Consider the following 17,401-nt stretch of genomic DNA (forward strand, 5'->3'; position numbering starts at 1 on the left):
ACTAAAAAAGACGCCCTAATGCTTTTCCTTCGTTTGTAGGCTTGACGCTGGGCATGGAGCAGGACACTTGGCTGATGGTCTCGGAGAAGGGAGAGAAGCTCTACCAACTCATGAGCAAGGGACACCTCATCAAAGACCGAAAGCGCAAGCTCAGCACGTTCCCAAAATGTTTCCTGGGAAGGTGAGTTACCTTCAAATGATGTCATCACAATGTTGTAGGCTAGCTATTAAAAAAAAAAAAAAAAATCTTTGCCCGACGTTCCTGTGGCGGAGCGACCAAAGCAGAACGCGGGGTCCGCTTCCCAAACCGCCGCGCCGTGTAAAACCCTGCCACAGTTATGCGCTCTCCTTTTAAAAATAACAGACATGTTGTTACCCGTTCTCACCAGCTGACGCCAACGATACGGAGGGGATGGGATATGTGAAAAATATGCAAATATTCCCAAGAAAAGGCAAAATTCGAATATAATTCTTCAGTTAATAATGTCTCGAATTACGGGACAGCGGCACGTTTGATTGGCTCGCCTGGCCAGATGAGGATGAGGTCAAGGATGTCATCACAAAATGAAGCCATCAGATGAGCCGCCATGTTTGTTGTTGTTTTCCTCCTTCCCCGCTTGACTTGTTTTTTCGTCTAAATCAAATGTGTCAAAGTGGCGGCTCGGGGGCCAAATCTGGCCCGCCGCATCATTTTGTGTGGCCCGGGAAAGTAAATCATGAGTGCCGACTTTCTGTTTTTGGATCAAATTAAAATGAAGAGTATAGATGTATATTAAATGTCCTGATTTTCCCCCTTTTAAATCAATAATTGTCATTTTTTAATCCATTTTTTCTGTGTTTTTAGTTCAAAAATCATTTTGTAAAATCGAAAAATATAGAAAAAAGCTAAAATAAACATTGTTTTAGATCTATAAAAACTGAATATTCAGGGCCTTTAATCCTGTTCTTTTAATCCATTTATAAAAAAATCTAAATATATCTAAAATGGTCCGCCTGGCCCACATGAAATCGAGTTGACGTTAACGCGGCCCGCGAAGCAACCCGAGTCTGTCACCCTTGCTCTAAATCAAGCTGTTTTTTGTGTCTTTTCAGCGAGTTTGTGTCCTGGCTGATGGAAATGGGCGAAACCGGCAACCCGGAGGAAGGTGTCCATCTTGGACAGGCACTGCTGGAGAATGGCATCATCCACCATGGTGGGTCCAAGTTTTTATTTTGAAAAAGGAAAAGAAGAACACTACTCAAATTTGGATTCCTTCATTTTTGTCTGTGTTATCTTAAAACAATAAAACGGCAGAATGAATCTTTTTTTACTTTAGCTCATAAAGCTAACAACACAATATAGTTTTTTTTTTAATGAATATTTTCTTCTGCATTCAGTCACCGACAAGCACCAGTTCAAACCCGAGCCCGTCCTGTACCGCTTCCGCTACGACGACGGCACCTTCCACCCAAGGAGCGACATGTACGACGTCATATCTAAGGTAAGGAAAAATAGTTACCGCTACTGTAGAACTGCGGTTTTGATATTTTTCTCTCTTCACCAGGGTGTTCGCCTCTTCTGTCGGCTTCACAGTCTCTTCACTCCCGTCATTAGGTGGGTTTTCAGCCAATTTTTATTTTTTTCTGCGGTGGGCGCTTTGTTTTTCGGGGCCTGAGAATGTTCCAGTTTAATTGGGGCCACCATCCCCGCTTAATTAGGCGGGGAATATCTTGGCCAAGTACGCATGCCGCCAACTTTTGAAGAAAAAACACCAGCTTCAATTAGTCCTTGTTTTTGTATCTTGAAGTAACACATTTGGAAATCTTTCTTTAGGCCATCAGCAAAGGCTAAGGAAAATACAATAATACAATAATAATAGCTGATAATGTTTTTTTAATGACCAAAACTAGTTCCTTGCTCTATTATGTATGAAAGAGCCTAAGTGAAAGGGTTATTATGTATTAATGTTGCTAAATATACAAACAATTCCCGCTTTCTAAATATTGTACTATGTGGGAGAATATAAATATGAATTGTCATCCATGGGAATAATATTTTTCTACATATTGCATATTGCTACATTGTTTTTTTATGAATTGATTTTTAAAAAATTGATCATTCCCCATGATTTACCATATTTCTTATGATTAAAAATAGATTAGAAACGTTTTCATAACTTGAATTTTTTGTTAAGAAAGACAAAATATTAAGTTTCTTAACATTGCTTTTTTTTTAAATTGAGACAACCATTTATTCAACAATTCTCATCAAATAAATAAATTAAGGATTCCTTCAAAAAAATAGTATTTTCTTCGTCAGGACATCTGACGCGAAAATGACCAGACAATAGCAGCCAATAACTTAATATGACCATACAACATATTTTAAGAATCCCTTTGCCTTTGTCCCACTCTTTCCTAAACCAAGATCCAACTTTTTTCCAAAGTCATGTTTTCACCCGCCAATGAAAAGCCAGCTCAATTTCCCCCGAGCCCGCTGTTTCCTCATGTTGGACATATGGATGCCCACCAGACCGCAACCTGCCCCCCATTTGTCACTGGTGACAGCCTCTCCCATTGAGCGGGGGGAGGTCACGGAGCCTCCCCCCGTACTATTTGGCTAGCTCTTCCCAGACGCTCCGTTACATAACGCCACCTCGCATTGTGGAAGGGAGCGGGAAAGTCCTCCGGGCCGCCGCCAAGTCACAGCCGTTTGCGCCACCTCTCCCCGGGGGGCCGTAACTCGGCCCCCGTTTTCATGGGAAAGTCACGGCTGCGTTTACGTGAGGGCGCGACACTGAGAAATGGCAGGGCCGCGCGGAGACGGGGGAGTCGGAAAGTGGGGCGGGGGTCGGGACCCCTGGGACCAAACACTGCCGGGGCCCTCGCTCACTCTCGTTGGAATGTTGTTTTCCTGTCGTCAATTGTCCAGAACGTGGGCTCATTTGCTTCTAGTTTGTTGTATTGGTTCTGGCTTGAGCTCATTTATTGTTATAAGAAGGCATGAGTGCCCGTGTTGCATTCAAGTGTACACAAAGAAAGTAGAAAATTACAATAGTTCAATTCATTCAGTTGATTCTTTACAAGGCAAGTAGCTATTTTGGTACTATATGATTCATTATTATTGTATGTATATTTTATTTATTCATCATTATTTTTTATATTTAAAAATAATATGGAAGAATAACATGACCAACCAGCATGAATTAAATTAAACATAACAGTCCATTTTTTGCCGCATGAAGTATATATGTAAAAAGTGTCATTATACTATATAAATACAAGAATTCAAATTTCATATTCATTGTAAGTTTAAGAAAGTATAAAGAAAAATTATGTTGAAATATACCTACTAGATAACCGGAAAAAGTGTGCTATATAAATGTCTATTTTCTTCTATTAATTAACCCAAGCTGAAGACATCAACTGAATAGACTTAATGTTCAACTTTTTCCCTCTTGGCAGAAATATGAAGTCTGTTTTAAGTGGCCAATATTTACACTACTTTCCTTTAAGGGACAAAGATTACCATTTGCGGACGTACAAATCGGTGGTGATGGCCAACAAGCTGATCGATTGGCTCATAGCGCAGGTATCGTATTGACGACTCCATGGCCGTTTGGGGCAATGTGATCCGCGTCCTCTTTCTCGCAGGGCGACTGCAGAACCCGAGAGGAAGCACTCATTTTGGGAGTGGAGCTGTGTGACAACGGATTCATGCATCACGGTGAATAAAACGCCCGCAGCCCAATCTCCCGCACATTTACTGCAATTTTGTACGTTATCAGTGCTGGAGAAGAGCGAATTCAAGGACGAGCCGTTGCTCTTCCGCTTCTTCGCCGACGAGGAGATGGAAGGCTCCAACACCAAACACAAGCCCGTCAAGCACGACTTGAAGATCGTGGAGAACCTCATTTCCAAGTGTCTCCTGGTGAGACCCAGCGACGGGGGTTACGGATTCAACCTGGAGGAGAGGAACGGGCTTCCCATCATCAAGTCGGTGGAGAAGGGCTCCCCCGCCGAGGTAAGTTCTTCGGCGACCCCGACCCGTGCCCGTGACTGAACTCGCCGGATCGGTGCGCTTTAAGATGGCCGGCCTGGAAGCGGGGAAGAAGTTGTTCGCCATCGACGGGGACTTGGTTTTCCTCAGGCCTTTCTCGGAGGTGGAAGTTCTTCTGGAGCGGTGCTTCCGCGGCAAAGGGCCGCTCAGGGTTCTGGTCAGCACTAAACCCAGAGAGTACGTCTCCCCGTGTATTTTTAGCCTCCAAACGGGACACTCCCAACGATGATTGTTTTCTAATTCCAGGACTGTGAAGATTCCCGACTCCGTGGACGGTTTGGGCTTCCAGATCCGCGGTTTCGGCCCCTCGGTGGTTCACGCCATCGGACGAGGTACACTGTCACGCCGTGGTGTTATTGCGGGACGGTCGGGGGAACGGCCGTCGTGTTTGCGCGACTCACGCCGCGCTGTTGTTGTGCTCCTCTAAACTTAACGCAGCGTGTTAGGGAGGCCGGAGCTATGCTTTCAAGGTCAGTAAATAAGATATAACAGAACGGCAACAAGCCGACACGTGTTTTTGTTTGTGTCATTTTATGCAAGACAACATGTGGTTTAACAGTACTTTGCAGTCGGAAATTGGAAAACAAAAGGATGAGTGTCTGGAAATGTTCATTAGTTTGGTGAGCAGACAATAGCACTTCAGTTAGCAAGTTGTTTTCATTTCATTTTAAAAATTCTACTTAAAATGGTTCTCGTCAATTCTTAGTCATTTTCTCCATTAACAATAGTAACCCTGCGTTGTAACGCTACTTATAGTGAAGTAACATATATTGTATACTTGGTAAAACCATTTTCTTGTAAAAAAGTAGTCTTGCCAAAACGTGACCATGTCGTTCTCCCCTCCGCCAGGTACGGTGGCGGCCATGGCCGGGCTCCACCCGGGTCAGTGCATCATCAAGGTGAATGGCATCAACGTGAGCAAGGAGAGCCACGCCAGCGTCATCGCTCACGTCACGGCGTGTCGGAAATACCGCCGACCTTCGCAGGTAAAAACACAATAGACGTCCACAAATGATCAATCCACATTAACAGTTACAGGGGAAGCGCAAAAATGTGTTTTCCAGTCAGAAAAAGCTTTCCATGACGTTCTTGTTTTCAGGAAATGACGTGTATTTCAGACCAAATTTGGGAAATTTCTATTCAACCGCATCGACTCCCGCCTCTTTCTCCTAATTGGTCGTGAAGTGGTTAGGCACTTAAGATGGATAATGAATCAATGAGCTTAGGCTAGCGTTTTACAGCATTATTAGAAAAAGAGAACCTCATCTTCGACGATAAATTTAGTCTGGCGTGTTTTCATTGGAATGATTTCCATGTGAAGTCGAGACACGGCCCAGTTTAAACACGTTCGGCGTGTTCGTCTTTGCGCGCCACCAGTCGCCCGGAGGGAGCAAAGCTTCTCAAAAGTTGGCCAGAAAACCACATCGGGGTTTTGGGCGCGGGCAGACCAGACAGACGCGCCACCGGGGAGGCTTGACGGGATGGCTGGAGAAAACCCAGATGCCCAAAAGTGTCTGTTTGCGCACGTGTGCCAAATGAAAAAAGGAACAGAATGAAGATTAAAGCAGTTGAAGGTTTGACTCCGCTCTCGATACAGCAAGATACAATCAAGTGGGTGTACAACAACAGCGAGAGCGCCCGCGAGGACGACCGCAGGGACGACCACAAGGCCACCCCGGAGGAGAACGGCGATGGTTTTGAGTGCAAAGTGGAAGGTGAGCACACCCTTTTACGCCCCAGAGCATATGCATCTATTTATACTTTATGGCACACGATGGCTGCGTTTCAGAGGCCATGGACAAGTTCAACACCATCGCCATCATCGACGGCAAGAAGGACCACGTCATCCTGACGGTGGACAACGTCCACCTGGAATACGGCGTGGTGTACGACTACGACAGCACGGCCGGCATCAAGTGTCACGTCTTGGAGAAGATGCTGGAGCCCAAAGGCTTCTTCGGTCTCACCGCAAAGGTACTTTGCTTACCATATCTGTCTTTATTGTGATTTTTTTGGGGAGACAAACTGCCTCAAAATAAAACTTAGCCCTGATCAACCATGCCAGGAGCTTTGCCACAATGTGAGATATATATTACAAAATATTACATTAGAAAATGAGTAAATATTGCAGGTTGTAGTCAGGTAAAGCATACTATTTATGTTTTTTTTTTCTTCATGAAATGTGGCCGGTAATTAAGTGCACTTTTGAGTCACCTTCTCTTTCAATCACTCTGTAGATCCTGGAAGCCCTGGCGCGGAATGATGACACGCTAGTTCAGACGTGTGGAAGGTTGACGGCGGGGGGTGACGGCATCCCCCGTGAGCCGCAGGCGCGCTTTGGCGCGGCGTGCTCGGAGAGAGCGGAGCGCATCAGACGGCGCATCGCTAACTACAGAAAGGTGAGTCCGTCCGTGTTGGATGTGTTCAGCGATACAACTATTAACAAAAATCTAATAATATCACCAAGCTACAAATACACTCAAAAATAAAATGAAATCAGTGACAATAAATTGTAATAGTAAAAAATAACAACAACAATGACTATGATAAATGTAATAAAAGAATGCAAAAAGAAGAGAAGAGATCACAAAATAAAAAAATGTCACTCATAAAATCAAAAACGAGCCATCATAATTAATAATCTGTTTCAGTACTTGTCATGCAGCCTTTAGTTTGAGCCCATATGTCTGGAGGCTCCCAACTCATTACGAGTTAAAGCTGGTCTTGTATTAATTACCAGTGGTTTTATAAATAGCACAGTCACAAAAAGGCCTCGTTTATGTAAGCCGTCTCCTCCTTGGGCACATTCCTTTTTCAGAGAAAGGAAAGGGGGCGGGGCATTGAGGGGAATGTCATTAAAGGGAGTAGGCAAGGAAATGACCCAAGATAGAAGGACACGAGGGAAAACTTGGAATGGCTTGCCGGTCTTTGCCATTGTCCATGGAGATCCCATCACTGATCCCCATCACGCCACCCGAATCTTATCGTTAACGTGATATCCGTGCAGTTTGCCCGAGTCCTGAAGAACAGAGCCTGGCCTACGTTCAAGCAGGCCAAGGGCAAGGTGTCCCCCCTGCACAGCAGCGACTTTTGCCCCACCAACTGTCACGTCAACACCATGGAGGTCTCCTACCCCAAGACCACCACCTCCTTGGGCAGCTCCTTCGGAGTGCAGCTGGACAACCGCAAGAACGTGCCCGCAAAAGGCGGGCGCTCCACCGCCGAGCGGGGTGAGTCTCGCCGGGGCCTCTTTGGGGACGACGTCGGCCGATAGACCATGTCTATTGATGTTCCTTTTCAGGTAAACTGAGCCCCACGGTTCACGTCCAGCACACCATCACCTCCATGGCCGCCCCATCCGGACACAGCCTCGGTCGCACCGAGGGTCACGGCTTGCGCTTCCTGCTCCGAGAAGAAGACCTGCTCGCCCTGGACGCGTACCAGAAACTCCTGGACAAACTGGACACCGTCGTCAAGGAGATGGAGACGCACGGCGGACACATTCACGAGTGAGATCATTGCTCTCGGTTAGAAGGAAACAGTGTTAAAAACACAACTTGATCACGACGAGCATGAGGATGAAGAAGTGGAAGGGACGTGCGTGAGCTAGATTTGAGTTCGCCACGAAGGAAAATTGTACTTAATGCCTGCCATAAATGTAGCACAAATTTCATTTGATTTAATTTCCTCGACTTCTTAGCACGCAGACAGGGTCCTCGTAAAATCCTCTGCGTTAACAGCTGTTCGCGCTAGCGCTAGCTTGGTTGTAGCACAGTGGTATAGTCTCTTCTTTTTGAGTCTGTCTAAAATCTTGTTCTATAATCCCAGGCATTAGACAGACCCTTCTTACGAACGGCTAGCAATGTGTTAGCATAACGGCTGTGTCTGTGGATGGTCTTTTTGAGTATGAAATGTGTCAAGCAACCACGATTAGCTTCAAATTTTCTTGACAGGAATTGAGCACGGAAATCTAAATAACTCACTCCCCACAAAGCTAGCGGCGCCTTCGTCGTTGACGACATCGACTTTCACCTTAATTCAGTCTATTCCTGTACTCAGGCTGTTAGCGTCCATCACGTACCCCCCGGCAAGCGATGACAAGACTCCGGAGAATTTCGTACCGGCCGAGAGCGACGGCGACAAGAACGAGCGCAACGGGAAGAAAGTGTGTTTTAACGTGGCGGGGGATGAACAGGAAGACTCTGGCCACGACACTATCAGCAACAGGGACTCGTACAGGTACAAGATTTTTTTTTTAAATATTATGACAAATAGTAATATTTTTGTTTCTCTTTCAGTGACTGTAACAGCAACAGGAACTCCATCGCCTCCTTCACCAGCATCTGCAGCAGCCATTGCAGCTCATACGTCCACAGTGATGAAATGGAGTCAGGTAGGCGAAACGCCAAACATTGTCACAAATAATAAATAATATAAATACAATATATGAAACGCGGCAGGGGACGAGACAACGTCCAGCGTGTGGCTGTCCCACGAAAAGCAGAAGAAGCTCCATAGCTTTTTGGAGCACCTTTTTAGTCAGGTAAGAAAAATTATTAGAATTTTGCAGAGGTTCCTTCAAATATAAACTTTGAACCCTAAAACTTAGGTGGACTCCATCTGCAACACGCTACGAGGAGCACTGGTGGTCCGGGCCTTCGAGCAGACCAAGTGCTTCATGCCGGAAAGAAGCTTCCAAGGTCAGGAAATTCCAACATGACGCTAAGCTATCTAAGGAGCTATCTCCAAATTTTTGAGCCTTTTTTTAAATTTTGTGCCCATCAGAATTCCAGCAAGAAATGGAACCTAAAGTTAACTACACCAAGAGGTTGCGGCTCCACGTCAAGGAGGATCCGTGGAATTTACCCGGGAGTGTGCAGGCGCTCACGCAAACCATTGGGAAATTTGTGGAAGGTTGGTGAGCACCTCACACGAATGCCATCATGGATCGATTAATCTATTATCAAACTATTTTGCTAGTTGTTGAATTGTTTAAAGACATTGTTGACCTCAAATAGATCCAAACCCTCTTTTTGAGCCTCTTAAAAATAATTAATTTTTATTTACTTTTTTTTTATCAAGACAAACACTGGCTAAATCCATTTTTTTTAAATTAAAAAACTTTTTGTGTGTTTTTACAGAGGTGAAGACGCGGCTGCTCTTGGTCCTCCTCCAGTACACAGGTTTGTCAACTCGCCGTATTACACACTTTAGCGGGGAAAAAACCAAACCAAAGCAAAATGTAGTGCCAAAGACAGGAGGTAGAAGTCGACGCATTCAGTTCCACTTTACGGCGCATAAAAAAGGAGTCCATGTGAATTAAAAAGTGCTCGTAAAGTGACTAGAGGCATTAAAAAGCGCATCAGTCTGTGCGCTAACGGCGCTATAAAACACAGACGCCCCCTAACAGAGTGTTTATTTACATTTACAACCGCCACGCACCACAAACGAGGACGCTACGGCGGCCGCGTCAAAGTGTTTGCAGTTGTTGAGGAAACCTGGGCAACCGTGCAGTCGACTTTTGTTTATTTTCCACAATTTGACGTCTTCGTTTTTCCCTCCAGACTCGGAGATCCAGTTGCGGCGAGACATGGTCTTCTGTCAGTCGCTGGTGGCGGCCGTCTGCGCTTTTTCCGAGCACCTGCTGGCCCTACTCAATCAGGTGAGGAGAGGGAAAATGGAAAGAAATGATGGAAAGAAAACGCAACCCCTTGTGTTGTTTTTGTGTGGGTGCAGTTTCACTGTGCGGCCAAGGAATCCGAACCGGAACAGGACCCGCAGGAGACTCAAGAAGCCAGCAGACGATGGCTGGAGCAGATAGCCAGCGCGGGGTTGCTCTTCCACTTCCAGTCGCTTCTCTCGCCTAACCTGGTGAGCTGCATTTTTGTGCTAAAGTTAACCCATGTGCTAAAGCAAGGGTGTCAAACTCGGGTTTGTTCGCGGGCCGCAATAACATCAACTCGATTTCATGTGGGCCGGAGCATTTTAGATATAATATTTAGATTTTTGTTTTTAATTGGATTCTAAGAACTGGATCAAAAGTCCTAAATATTCTTTTTTTATAGATATAAAACTGTTTATTTGAACTTTTTTTTCTTAGTAAGGGAAAACATCTAATAATCATTTGTTTTTCATTTCAAATGGAAACATTTTTTTTAAATTCAATATTAAAGTGGAAAACCGAAAAGATTTTTATATATTTATTTTTAGATTTTACAAAATGCTTTTTGACCTAAAAACACCAAAACAAAAAAAATGCAATTATTGATTTAAAAAGGGGAAAATCAGGAAATATAATATACATCTATTATCTTCATTTGAATTTGATCCTAAAATAGAAAGTTCCCACTCATGATTTACTTACTCGGGCCGCACAAAATGATGCGGCGGGCCAGATTTGGCCCCCGGGCCGCCACTTTGACACCCGTGTGCTAAAGAAACCGGGAAAAAAAACAACGTGCTGCTTTGCAGACGGACGAACAGGCCATGCTGGAGGACACGCAGGTGGCGCTGATGGACCTGGAGAAAGTCACCTTCCATTTCCAGCGCTTTGAAGGGGAACCTCGAGTCGCCAGTACATACGCACACTCATATTTTTTTATGATTATGATCTAGAGCAGGGGTGTCCAACTCATTTTTCTTGACTTTTTTGTCCAATGATCCACTCATGGCTTATCTAAGTACCCAATAAGTATTTTTCATTGTTTTTGAATTGGAAAATTGTTCAATTGAAATTTTGAACATCTAAATAGTTTTTTTTTTTATTGTATAATTACATTTACAATACAAGCTACACAACCAAAACAAGATACAAACCAAAACTTCAACAGCATTTTTTATCTATTCCCAATTTAAAAAGGATCAGTGACATTCTCTTTATTAATCCAGAATTTTTTTTTAAAGATCACTTATTTTTATTTTTCTATTTGAGTCTTGAATCATTCATTGAGGCCAAAAAACAATGACTATTTAATTAAAAAAAAAACTTCTCTGGCCACCCAAGCTGCAAGTTGAACACATGTAATATTAATGATGACTATCATACTGGTCTTGTCTCCAGACATGCCCGTTTCCTACCACATCGAAGGCAGTCGGCAACATCTGAAGGTCTTCCTCCAGCTGGAGACTTTTCACTACTCTCATCTGCCTGCCCGGCTACAAACCGGCGGCGGCGTCAAAATCCACCCCGTGCTCTTCACGCAAGGTACGCTGGGACTTCTCCTCGGTCCGCCTCCCCGTCCTAAAAACGCCATCCGTCCCCGTCTAGCGTTGGAGAGCATGGAGGGCTACTACTACAGAGACAACGTATCCGTGGAGGAGTACCAGGCTAACATCAACGCCGCCTCCCTGGAAAAAGTCCAGCAGTACAACAAGAAACTAAGGTACGCCATTTTGGAGTTCAATTTGCTGGCGCTCCGTCATATCCTTTGCCAACGCGGAGAGCGTCTCGGCGCGGCTGCCGCCGATTGGCCGATAACGAATAGCGAAACGTCAACTTCATCCGGGATTTATTGTCGCGGCATCCCACGCTACACAAAACATGGATTTATTGCAATTACTCTCCAGATGAGGGTTTTCATTTGCGCAAAATGTCGTCCCCGTCGTATGAAATCATCCATCTATGCTCGCCGGCTGCCATTGGATGTCTAATCAGTTTTGATCTCATCGAATGAACGAACGTCTAACAATAGTTAATAAAGAAATCGCACCAAAAAATAGCATTAAGATGAGGAATGTAAGGAACTGACACACTAAAGGAGCCGGATTTGACGTCTATCGCTGTCAAAGCCAGCCACTTCTTGCATTCCCAAATGTGTCCCATTCGTTAAAAATATCAGAATGGGAAATCTTTCAAAAATGTTATTTAATAGCGAGCTCCGAAGCTAACAAGATTACCTACCAAAATAAAGTTCCCTTAACTTCGAGTACAGAAATGCGTTAAAGTCAACATTAACTCACTTCCAGCCCTGTCTTATTCCAAGGGTATGTGTTGTGGTAGTCACTAAAATAACATTGATATTAAATAAGGCATTTTTTTTACAAAACGGAAAATATTCACTGCATTTTTTTCCTCCCACATGCATTCATCACTATCGATCATCAATCAAGGGAAACGGCGTTGGATGGGAGGGTGTCGGGGGGCTCTACATGGCCGTCACTTTCCTCCCCGCTCGCCTTTGTCGTGCGGATTTAAGCGTGGCGCTGGAGGAAGTGTTTTCCGTTTGAGCGGCGTGGCCAGCTTGAAAAGCTTGAAACAATTACACGGGCCGTTATCCCGCCCCGCGTGGGAAACACATTTACGGGGTGTCAGCCGGCCGACACCTGCTCTCTGGCCTCAAAGTGCTATCTCTTAATGTATATACTATGTGAATGTACACATACCACGGACAGCTAATTATTGCGGGGTGGATCAATATCATTTTGCAAACACATTTCAATGCCTTGCACTCTCCGCCGACTCCCCTTTGTTGACTTTCAACCTCAAAAATGGGCCTGTACGTCATTATTATGGCGCCCCGCTTTAAGTAAAAGCTGGTGTGATTACATTACACCCACTTTAATATAGTGCAGTCTTGCTATTTTTAGCGCACTAGTGGATTACAGATATTTGATGGAGTCCCACGCTGCCGAGTTTGCGGCCCAAAGTTGTCGTCGGCTCGCCGCTGCCCCCGGTGGAGAAGGGAGAGACGACAGGAAAAATGAAATTAACCACGACGTGTTTTTTTCTCGCTATTGTATTCACATGGGGATTGTTGTCATTCCTCCCGCAGGGCTTTCTACATGGATCAGTCCAACGTGCCGCCCAGCGCGGCACCCAAAGCTGCCTTGATTGATAAGGTAAGAAGTTTAAACACTATCTAGTACAAGGGTGTCATACTCGGGTTGGTTCGCGGGCCGCGTTAACGTCAACTCGATTTCATGTGGGCGGGACCATTTTAGATATAATATTTCAATTATTTTTTATAAATGGATTAAAAGCCCTGAATATTCGTTTTTTATAGATCTAAAACAATGTTTATTTTAGCTTTTTTTAAATATATTTTTAGATTTTACAAAATTATTTTTGAACTAAAAACACAGAAAACATGGATTAAAAAATGACAATGATTGATTTAAAAGGGGGAAAATCAGGAAATTTAATATACATCTATACTCTTCATTTTAATTTGATCCTAAAACAGAAAGTTGGCACACGATTTACTTTCCCGGGCCACACAAAATGATGCGGCGGGCCAGATTTGGCCCCCGGGCCGCCACTTTGACACGTGTGATCTAGCAGGTACATGGGTGTAGCCCTTATACAAAGATCCTTTTAAGACCAACTGTTTTCCCGTGGGGGTACTTTACCCAATTGGATAGAGGCAAATGCAGACTTTTTGCTATATTAAATGTATCTTAGTGGAGCCTGAAATGCTTTCAATTTTCATCAAAAGATAAAAACAAGTCTCGATTCGTGCTTCCCAGTCCTATGCCCCGTCTTTGATGACCTCACCGGTTTCGTCTATGCAGAAGCAAACCGTCACAAGCATTTTTGTTTTAATTGCACAATTAAAACACTTACGGATCTGTCCGGGACTCGATCATTTATTTTTGAATACTCGTTGATGAGACTCAACTTTTCAATGGGTGGGTAAAAACTCCTGATACTGGTGATTATTTGTCTTAATGGCGTTGAATTTTGCAATTTTGAATTCTCACTTATTGCCGCTTTCGCCTCCAGATGATGCGTCCCTTGAACGCCGTGGACGAGCTTTACCGCCTGCTGGAAAGCTTCATCCGCTGCCGCCGCACGGCCGCCTGCCAGTACACGCCCTGCGGGGCGTCCGGGGTGGGCCTCCTGACCGTGGCTTCGGAGCTGTGCTCGCGCCTGGGCGCCGCCCACGTGGTCATGTGCAACAGCGGCGTTCACCGGTGAGTGCCCACATTGGGAGTCCCACCGAGTCTATTCGAGCCGAGTTAAAAGTTTCCATTAGAGATCAAAACGGCGTGACTCCGCGCTGTCATCGGTCATGGAAAACCCTCTGGCGGGTGGGATCGCGCGAGCGAGACAAAAAAAATGTGGAATCTGTCAGCGGGCGGGGGAGGAAGAAGATGAAAGGTGGGCCAAATAGTGACAAATGTCCGAGTTATTTTCGTCCCTTCGCCCCATTGATTAACGGCGGTTCGTCTCGGGGCGAGTTTGCCGTCATCTCCTTCCTGTCTAAAATATCTCCACCGATTATTTTAATTATTCATCTACTTCATTCATTCATTCATGGATTCCGCAATGGGGAGAATGAAATGTATTCACCGTATGTTTGAAAAAGGACGACACAGCCTTGCGGAGACTATTCTTGGTATATTTTTAAAATTTCCATTTAAATGGCATAAACATAAATAGATGCTAGTTGTACTACATAAAGTGGCATTTGCTACACCAGTCCTTTTTTGTGTTGCCCTTCATCTTCACTTGGATAAGAGACAATTAGGGTAAAAAGTCATTTTTTTTACTACTCTCTTAGCATCCTTTAGTTGTTTTTCTCCTTTAGTTTGGAGCGCTGGCTGTGTTTGGTCTCGGCAAGGGTGTAAAATGGATGCGAACACTGTGAAACAGACGGCCATAAATCAGCTGCTAGCGGCTCCAGTAAAGCGGGAGAAGCCATTCCTTCATTCCGCTCCAGCTCAGGAGATATTTAAAGATCCTTTTCTTTTTTTTCTTGCTACCTGCCGTTATCAACGTGGCCAAAATGTTGTATACGTCATGTAAACTCTGCTTCTGAAGTAATGCTTAGTCGTCAAAAACACGATCTTTAACTAACTATAGCCTAAGAAAAAACTACATATCAGGCTTTTAGTGGTCAGAGAGAAAAAAAAATGTCAACAAAGTGTCACTTGGGTATTAGTCTAAAATGTAAAAAGTACCACTTATAGTCCGGAATATACGACACGGCTAGCTTTCCCTTAATATTCATAGATTTTAAACATTATATTCTATCTAGACCATTTTTGTTGTTTGGAAATGAGTTCATAAAATAAATGAATCAGTATATTTTAAAAAAAAAGGTCAGTTTTTTTCTCCTATTCCTGAATTTAATAACATTTGAGAAGTCAGTGGATTTGAATCCAAAAGAAAAATCCATTTTTTTTAATTTACCATTTAAATATCATTTATGTATGTGTTATGATTATTCTTTCCACCAAGATGCACCCTTAGCGTGACGCTGGAGCAGGCCATCCTCTTAGCACGCAACCACGGACTCCCCCCTCGCTGCATCATGCAAGCCACCGACGTCATGAGGAAACAGGTAACCTCGAACTAGGATCGAACACTGACTTTTTAACGACTCGCCCAAGTAAATGTCCCCGTGTGTCCTCTATTTCCTGCGTTATCGTCCTTTTAAGGGCGTTGGCGGCCATTTTATGCAAAGGGGAATGAAATAATTGCTGATGCTATCCCGCTTTTACTCAAACTCGCCTTCTCTCTCTCTCCGGCTCGTCATTTGGTCGTGTCCGTATGTTTTGTTGAGCGCAGCTTTCAAAATAAAAGTTGCAGCGTGTGCACGCAACGCAAGCCGCTGACGACAGGAGCTCCCAAAATTCATGACTGGCCACTAATGATAATAATTGCACGTAAACAACATTCATCTTGAAAAGTCCTGACCAATCCACTTTCTGGCCTACATACAGAAACAATGAAACAGGAAATGGAAACCTCAATACTATATACTAGAATTAAAATTACACTACTATTTTTCCCTCTATATTTTTAGGGGAAAAATACATGGACTAGTTAAAGTGAAATATTTACTGCATGTCTTCTTAAATAACAGTATAAATAGACAATAGATTTTTATTCCTGTCAGTTTTTATATAAAAAAAGAACAATATTAAATACATAGTATGCATTTTTACTGCTTGTTTTTTTAAATTAAAATTTAAATAAATGTAAAATTGACAGTTTTTTACAATAAATACATAAATAATATAAAATGAGATGGGTTTTTTTTTAAATTAAAATTTAAATAAATCTATGTAAATGTAAAATTGAGTTTTTTACAATAAATACATAAATAATATAAAATGAGAATATATATGGTTTAAGTATATTTTTAGATGAATACAAATAAATGAAATAAGTATTTAGGCTTTTTGTACTTGTATTTATTGTTTTAATTTGTTTTCAATCTTTTAAATTACATTTATTTATTTTCTAATCCACAATATGCTCAGATGATTTGGCCTATGTACATTTATGTGATTAATTTGATCTTTGACAATTTTTACGTTAATCACATGATTATTTCTTTCTTTTAAGGGTGCCAGAGTTCAGAATTCGGCCAAAAACTTGGGGGTGCGGGATCGGACACCCTCATCAGTGCCAAGGTAAAAACAATAAAAATATTTTAAAAGAAAAATCAAATAGAATGGCTCATTTGAAATATGTTTTTGTTCAACTGCATGTCCTTCCTTCCAGGTTATACAAGCTTTGCCAGCCTCCCCCCCCTGACGGTGACCCATAATGCATTGCGGCGAGTAATACAACCAGCCGCCGACCTGCCCATTAGCTTATTTTTATACACTGTAAATAGATTTATTGTTTTTAAAAAAAAAAAGCCTCATAGTATTTTGGAATGTTTAGCGACGTATAGGAAACGCCATTTTTTAGGGTTATTGTAAATATACATTTTATGATCATGTACGTACTGTTATTGTTTTCCTCAGGTTCCACGAATATAGACGGCATATTACAGCCAATGGTAGCTCACTATGCAAATGAAAAACAGCGCCAATAAGCTAGTTTGTTTTTCGGTCACAATATCTTCTATATACCTTGAAATGATATATACGATGTGTCAAATATATATATTTATGTATATTAAATTTCTTATCTAACATTGACATATTGCCTTGGTTTGCATGGGATAATGAAATAAATGGAATATTTTCATAAATTGTACTTTTGACAGTGAATTAGCGTCCCAAAAATGGATTGGACATCTATTGTCGTGAAGCACACAGTATGTAATCCTGACCAACATTTGTGCAAAATATTGAGCTATGAGCGCTTTATGTTGCAAGTTCATGCACCATAAGACAATTATATCCCATAGTGAACAATTGCAGGCTACAAAAGTATATGAAATTGATCCACATTTGACTTGGCAGGAAATAATTGAATGGCAGTGAACTCATTATGGAATGAAGAAAGTGAAAAGTTCAATGGCGATTTAAGGTAAGAGTCTTTCCGAGTCCAAACCTAAACTTGTAAGTCAAAGCAAGCTTAAAGGAACAAATCCCTTTGCATTTCTATTTCCGCTCGTCGATGAAGAAAGTGTGTCTAATGAAGCGACCAGGATATGATCAATATGTTTGATCGATGAC

The 17,401-nt window shown here is 42.9% G+C and overlaps 1 protein-coding gene across 1 annotated transcript in view; it reads left to right on the plus strand.

The window, feature by feature from the left end:
• The window catches only part of prex2 (phosphatidylinositol-3,4,5-trisphosphate-dependent Rac exchange factor 2), a 33,822-nt gene extending 16,904 nt beyond the window's left edge, over positions 1 to 16,918 (plus strand). Inside the window, exons 12-42 of the mRNA XM_077623761.1 lie at positions 40 to 181; positions 1,093 to 1,193; positions 1,378 to 1,481; positions 1,545 to 1,594; positions 3,496 to 3,571; positions 3,634 to 3,706; positions 3,768 to 4,003; positions 4,068 to 4,216; positions 4,286 to 4,371; positions 4,889 to 5,025; positions 5,637 to 5,754; positions 5,829 to 6,013; positions 6,277 to 6,438; positions 7,047 to 7,269; positions 7,341 to 7,548; positions 8,099 to 8,278; positions 8,338 to 8,432; positions 8,500 to 8,582; positions 8,649 to 8,739; positions 8,825 to 8,953; positions 9,181 to 9,222; positions 9,604 to 9,701; positions 9,776 to 9,910; positions 10,511 to 10,613; positions 11,100 to 11,243; positions 11,307 to 11,421; positions 12,811 to 12,877; positions 13,761 to 13,951; positions 15,222 to 15,324; positions 16,335 to 16,402; positions 16,494 to 16,918. Coding sequence (XP_077479887.1) covers positions 40 to 181; positions 1,093 to 1,193; positions 1,378 to 1,481; positions 1,545 to 1,594; positions 3,496 to 3,571; positions 3,634 to 3,706; positions 3,768 to 4,003; positions 4,068 to 4,216; positions 4,286 to 4,371; positions 4,889 to 5,025; positions 5,637 to 5,754; positions 5,829 to 6,013; positions 6,277 to 6,438; positions 7,047 to 7,269; positions 7,341 to 7,548; positions 8,099 to 8,278; positions 8,338 to 8,432; positions 8,500 to 8,582; positions 8,649 to 8,739; positions 8,825 to 8,953; positions 9,181 to 9,222; positions 9,604 to 9,701; positions 9,776 to 9,910; positions 10,511 to 10,613; positions 11,100 to 11,243; positions 11,307 to 11,421; positions 12,811 to 12,877; positions 13,761 to 13,951; positions 15,222 to 15,324; positions 16,335 to 16,402; positions 16,494 to 16,539 — 3,740 coding nt within the window. The 3' untranslated portion in view covers positions 16,540 to 16,918. The remainder of the gene's footprint in view (positions 1 to 39; positions 182 to 1,092; positions 1,194 to 1,377; positions 1,482 to 1,544; positions 1,595 to 3,495; positions 3,572 to 3,633; positions 3,707 to 3,767; positions 4,004 to 4,067; positions 4,217 to 4,285; positions 4,372 to 4,888; positions 5,026 to 5,636; positions 5,755 to 5,828; positions 6,014 to 6,276; positions 6,439 to 7,046; positions 7,270 to 7,340; positions 7,549 to 8,098; positions 8,279 to 8,337; positions 8,433 to 8,499; positions 8,583 to 8,648; positions 8,740 to 8,824; positions 8,954 to 9,180; positions 9,223 to 9,603; positions 9,702 to 9,775; positions 9,911 to 10,510; positions 10,614 to 11,099; positions 11,244 to 11,306; positions 11,422 to 12,810; positions 12,878 to 13,760; positions 13,952 to 15,221; positions 15,325 to 16,334; positions 16,403 to 16,493) is intronic.
• The last annotated feature ends 483 nt before the right edge of the window (positions 16,919 to 17,401 follow it).

This window comes from Stigmatopora argus, chromosome 17, assembly GCF_051989625.1.
Source record: "Stigmatopora argus isolate UIUO_Sarg chromosome 17, RoL_Sarg_1.0, whole genome shotgun sequence".
NCBI lineage: Eukaryota > Metazoa > Chordata > Actinopteri > Syngnathiformes > Syngnathidae > Stigmatopora > Stigmatopora argus.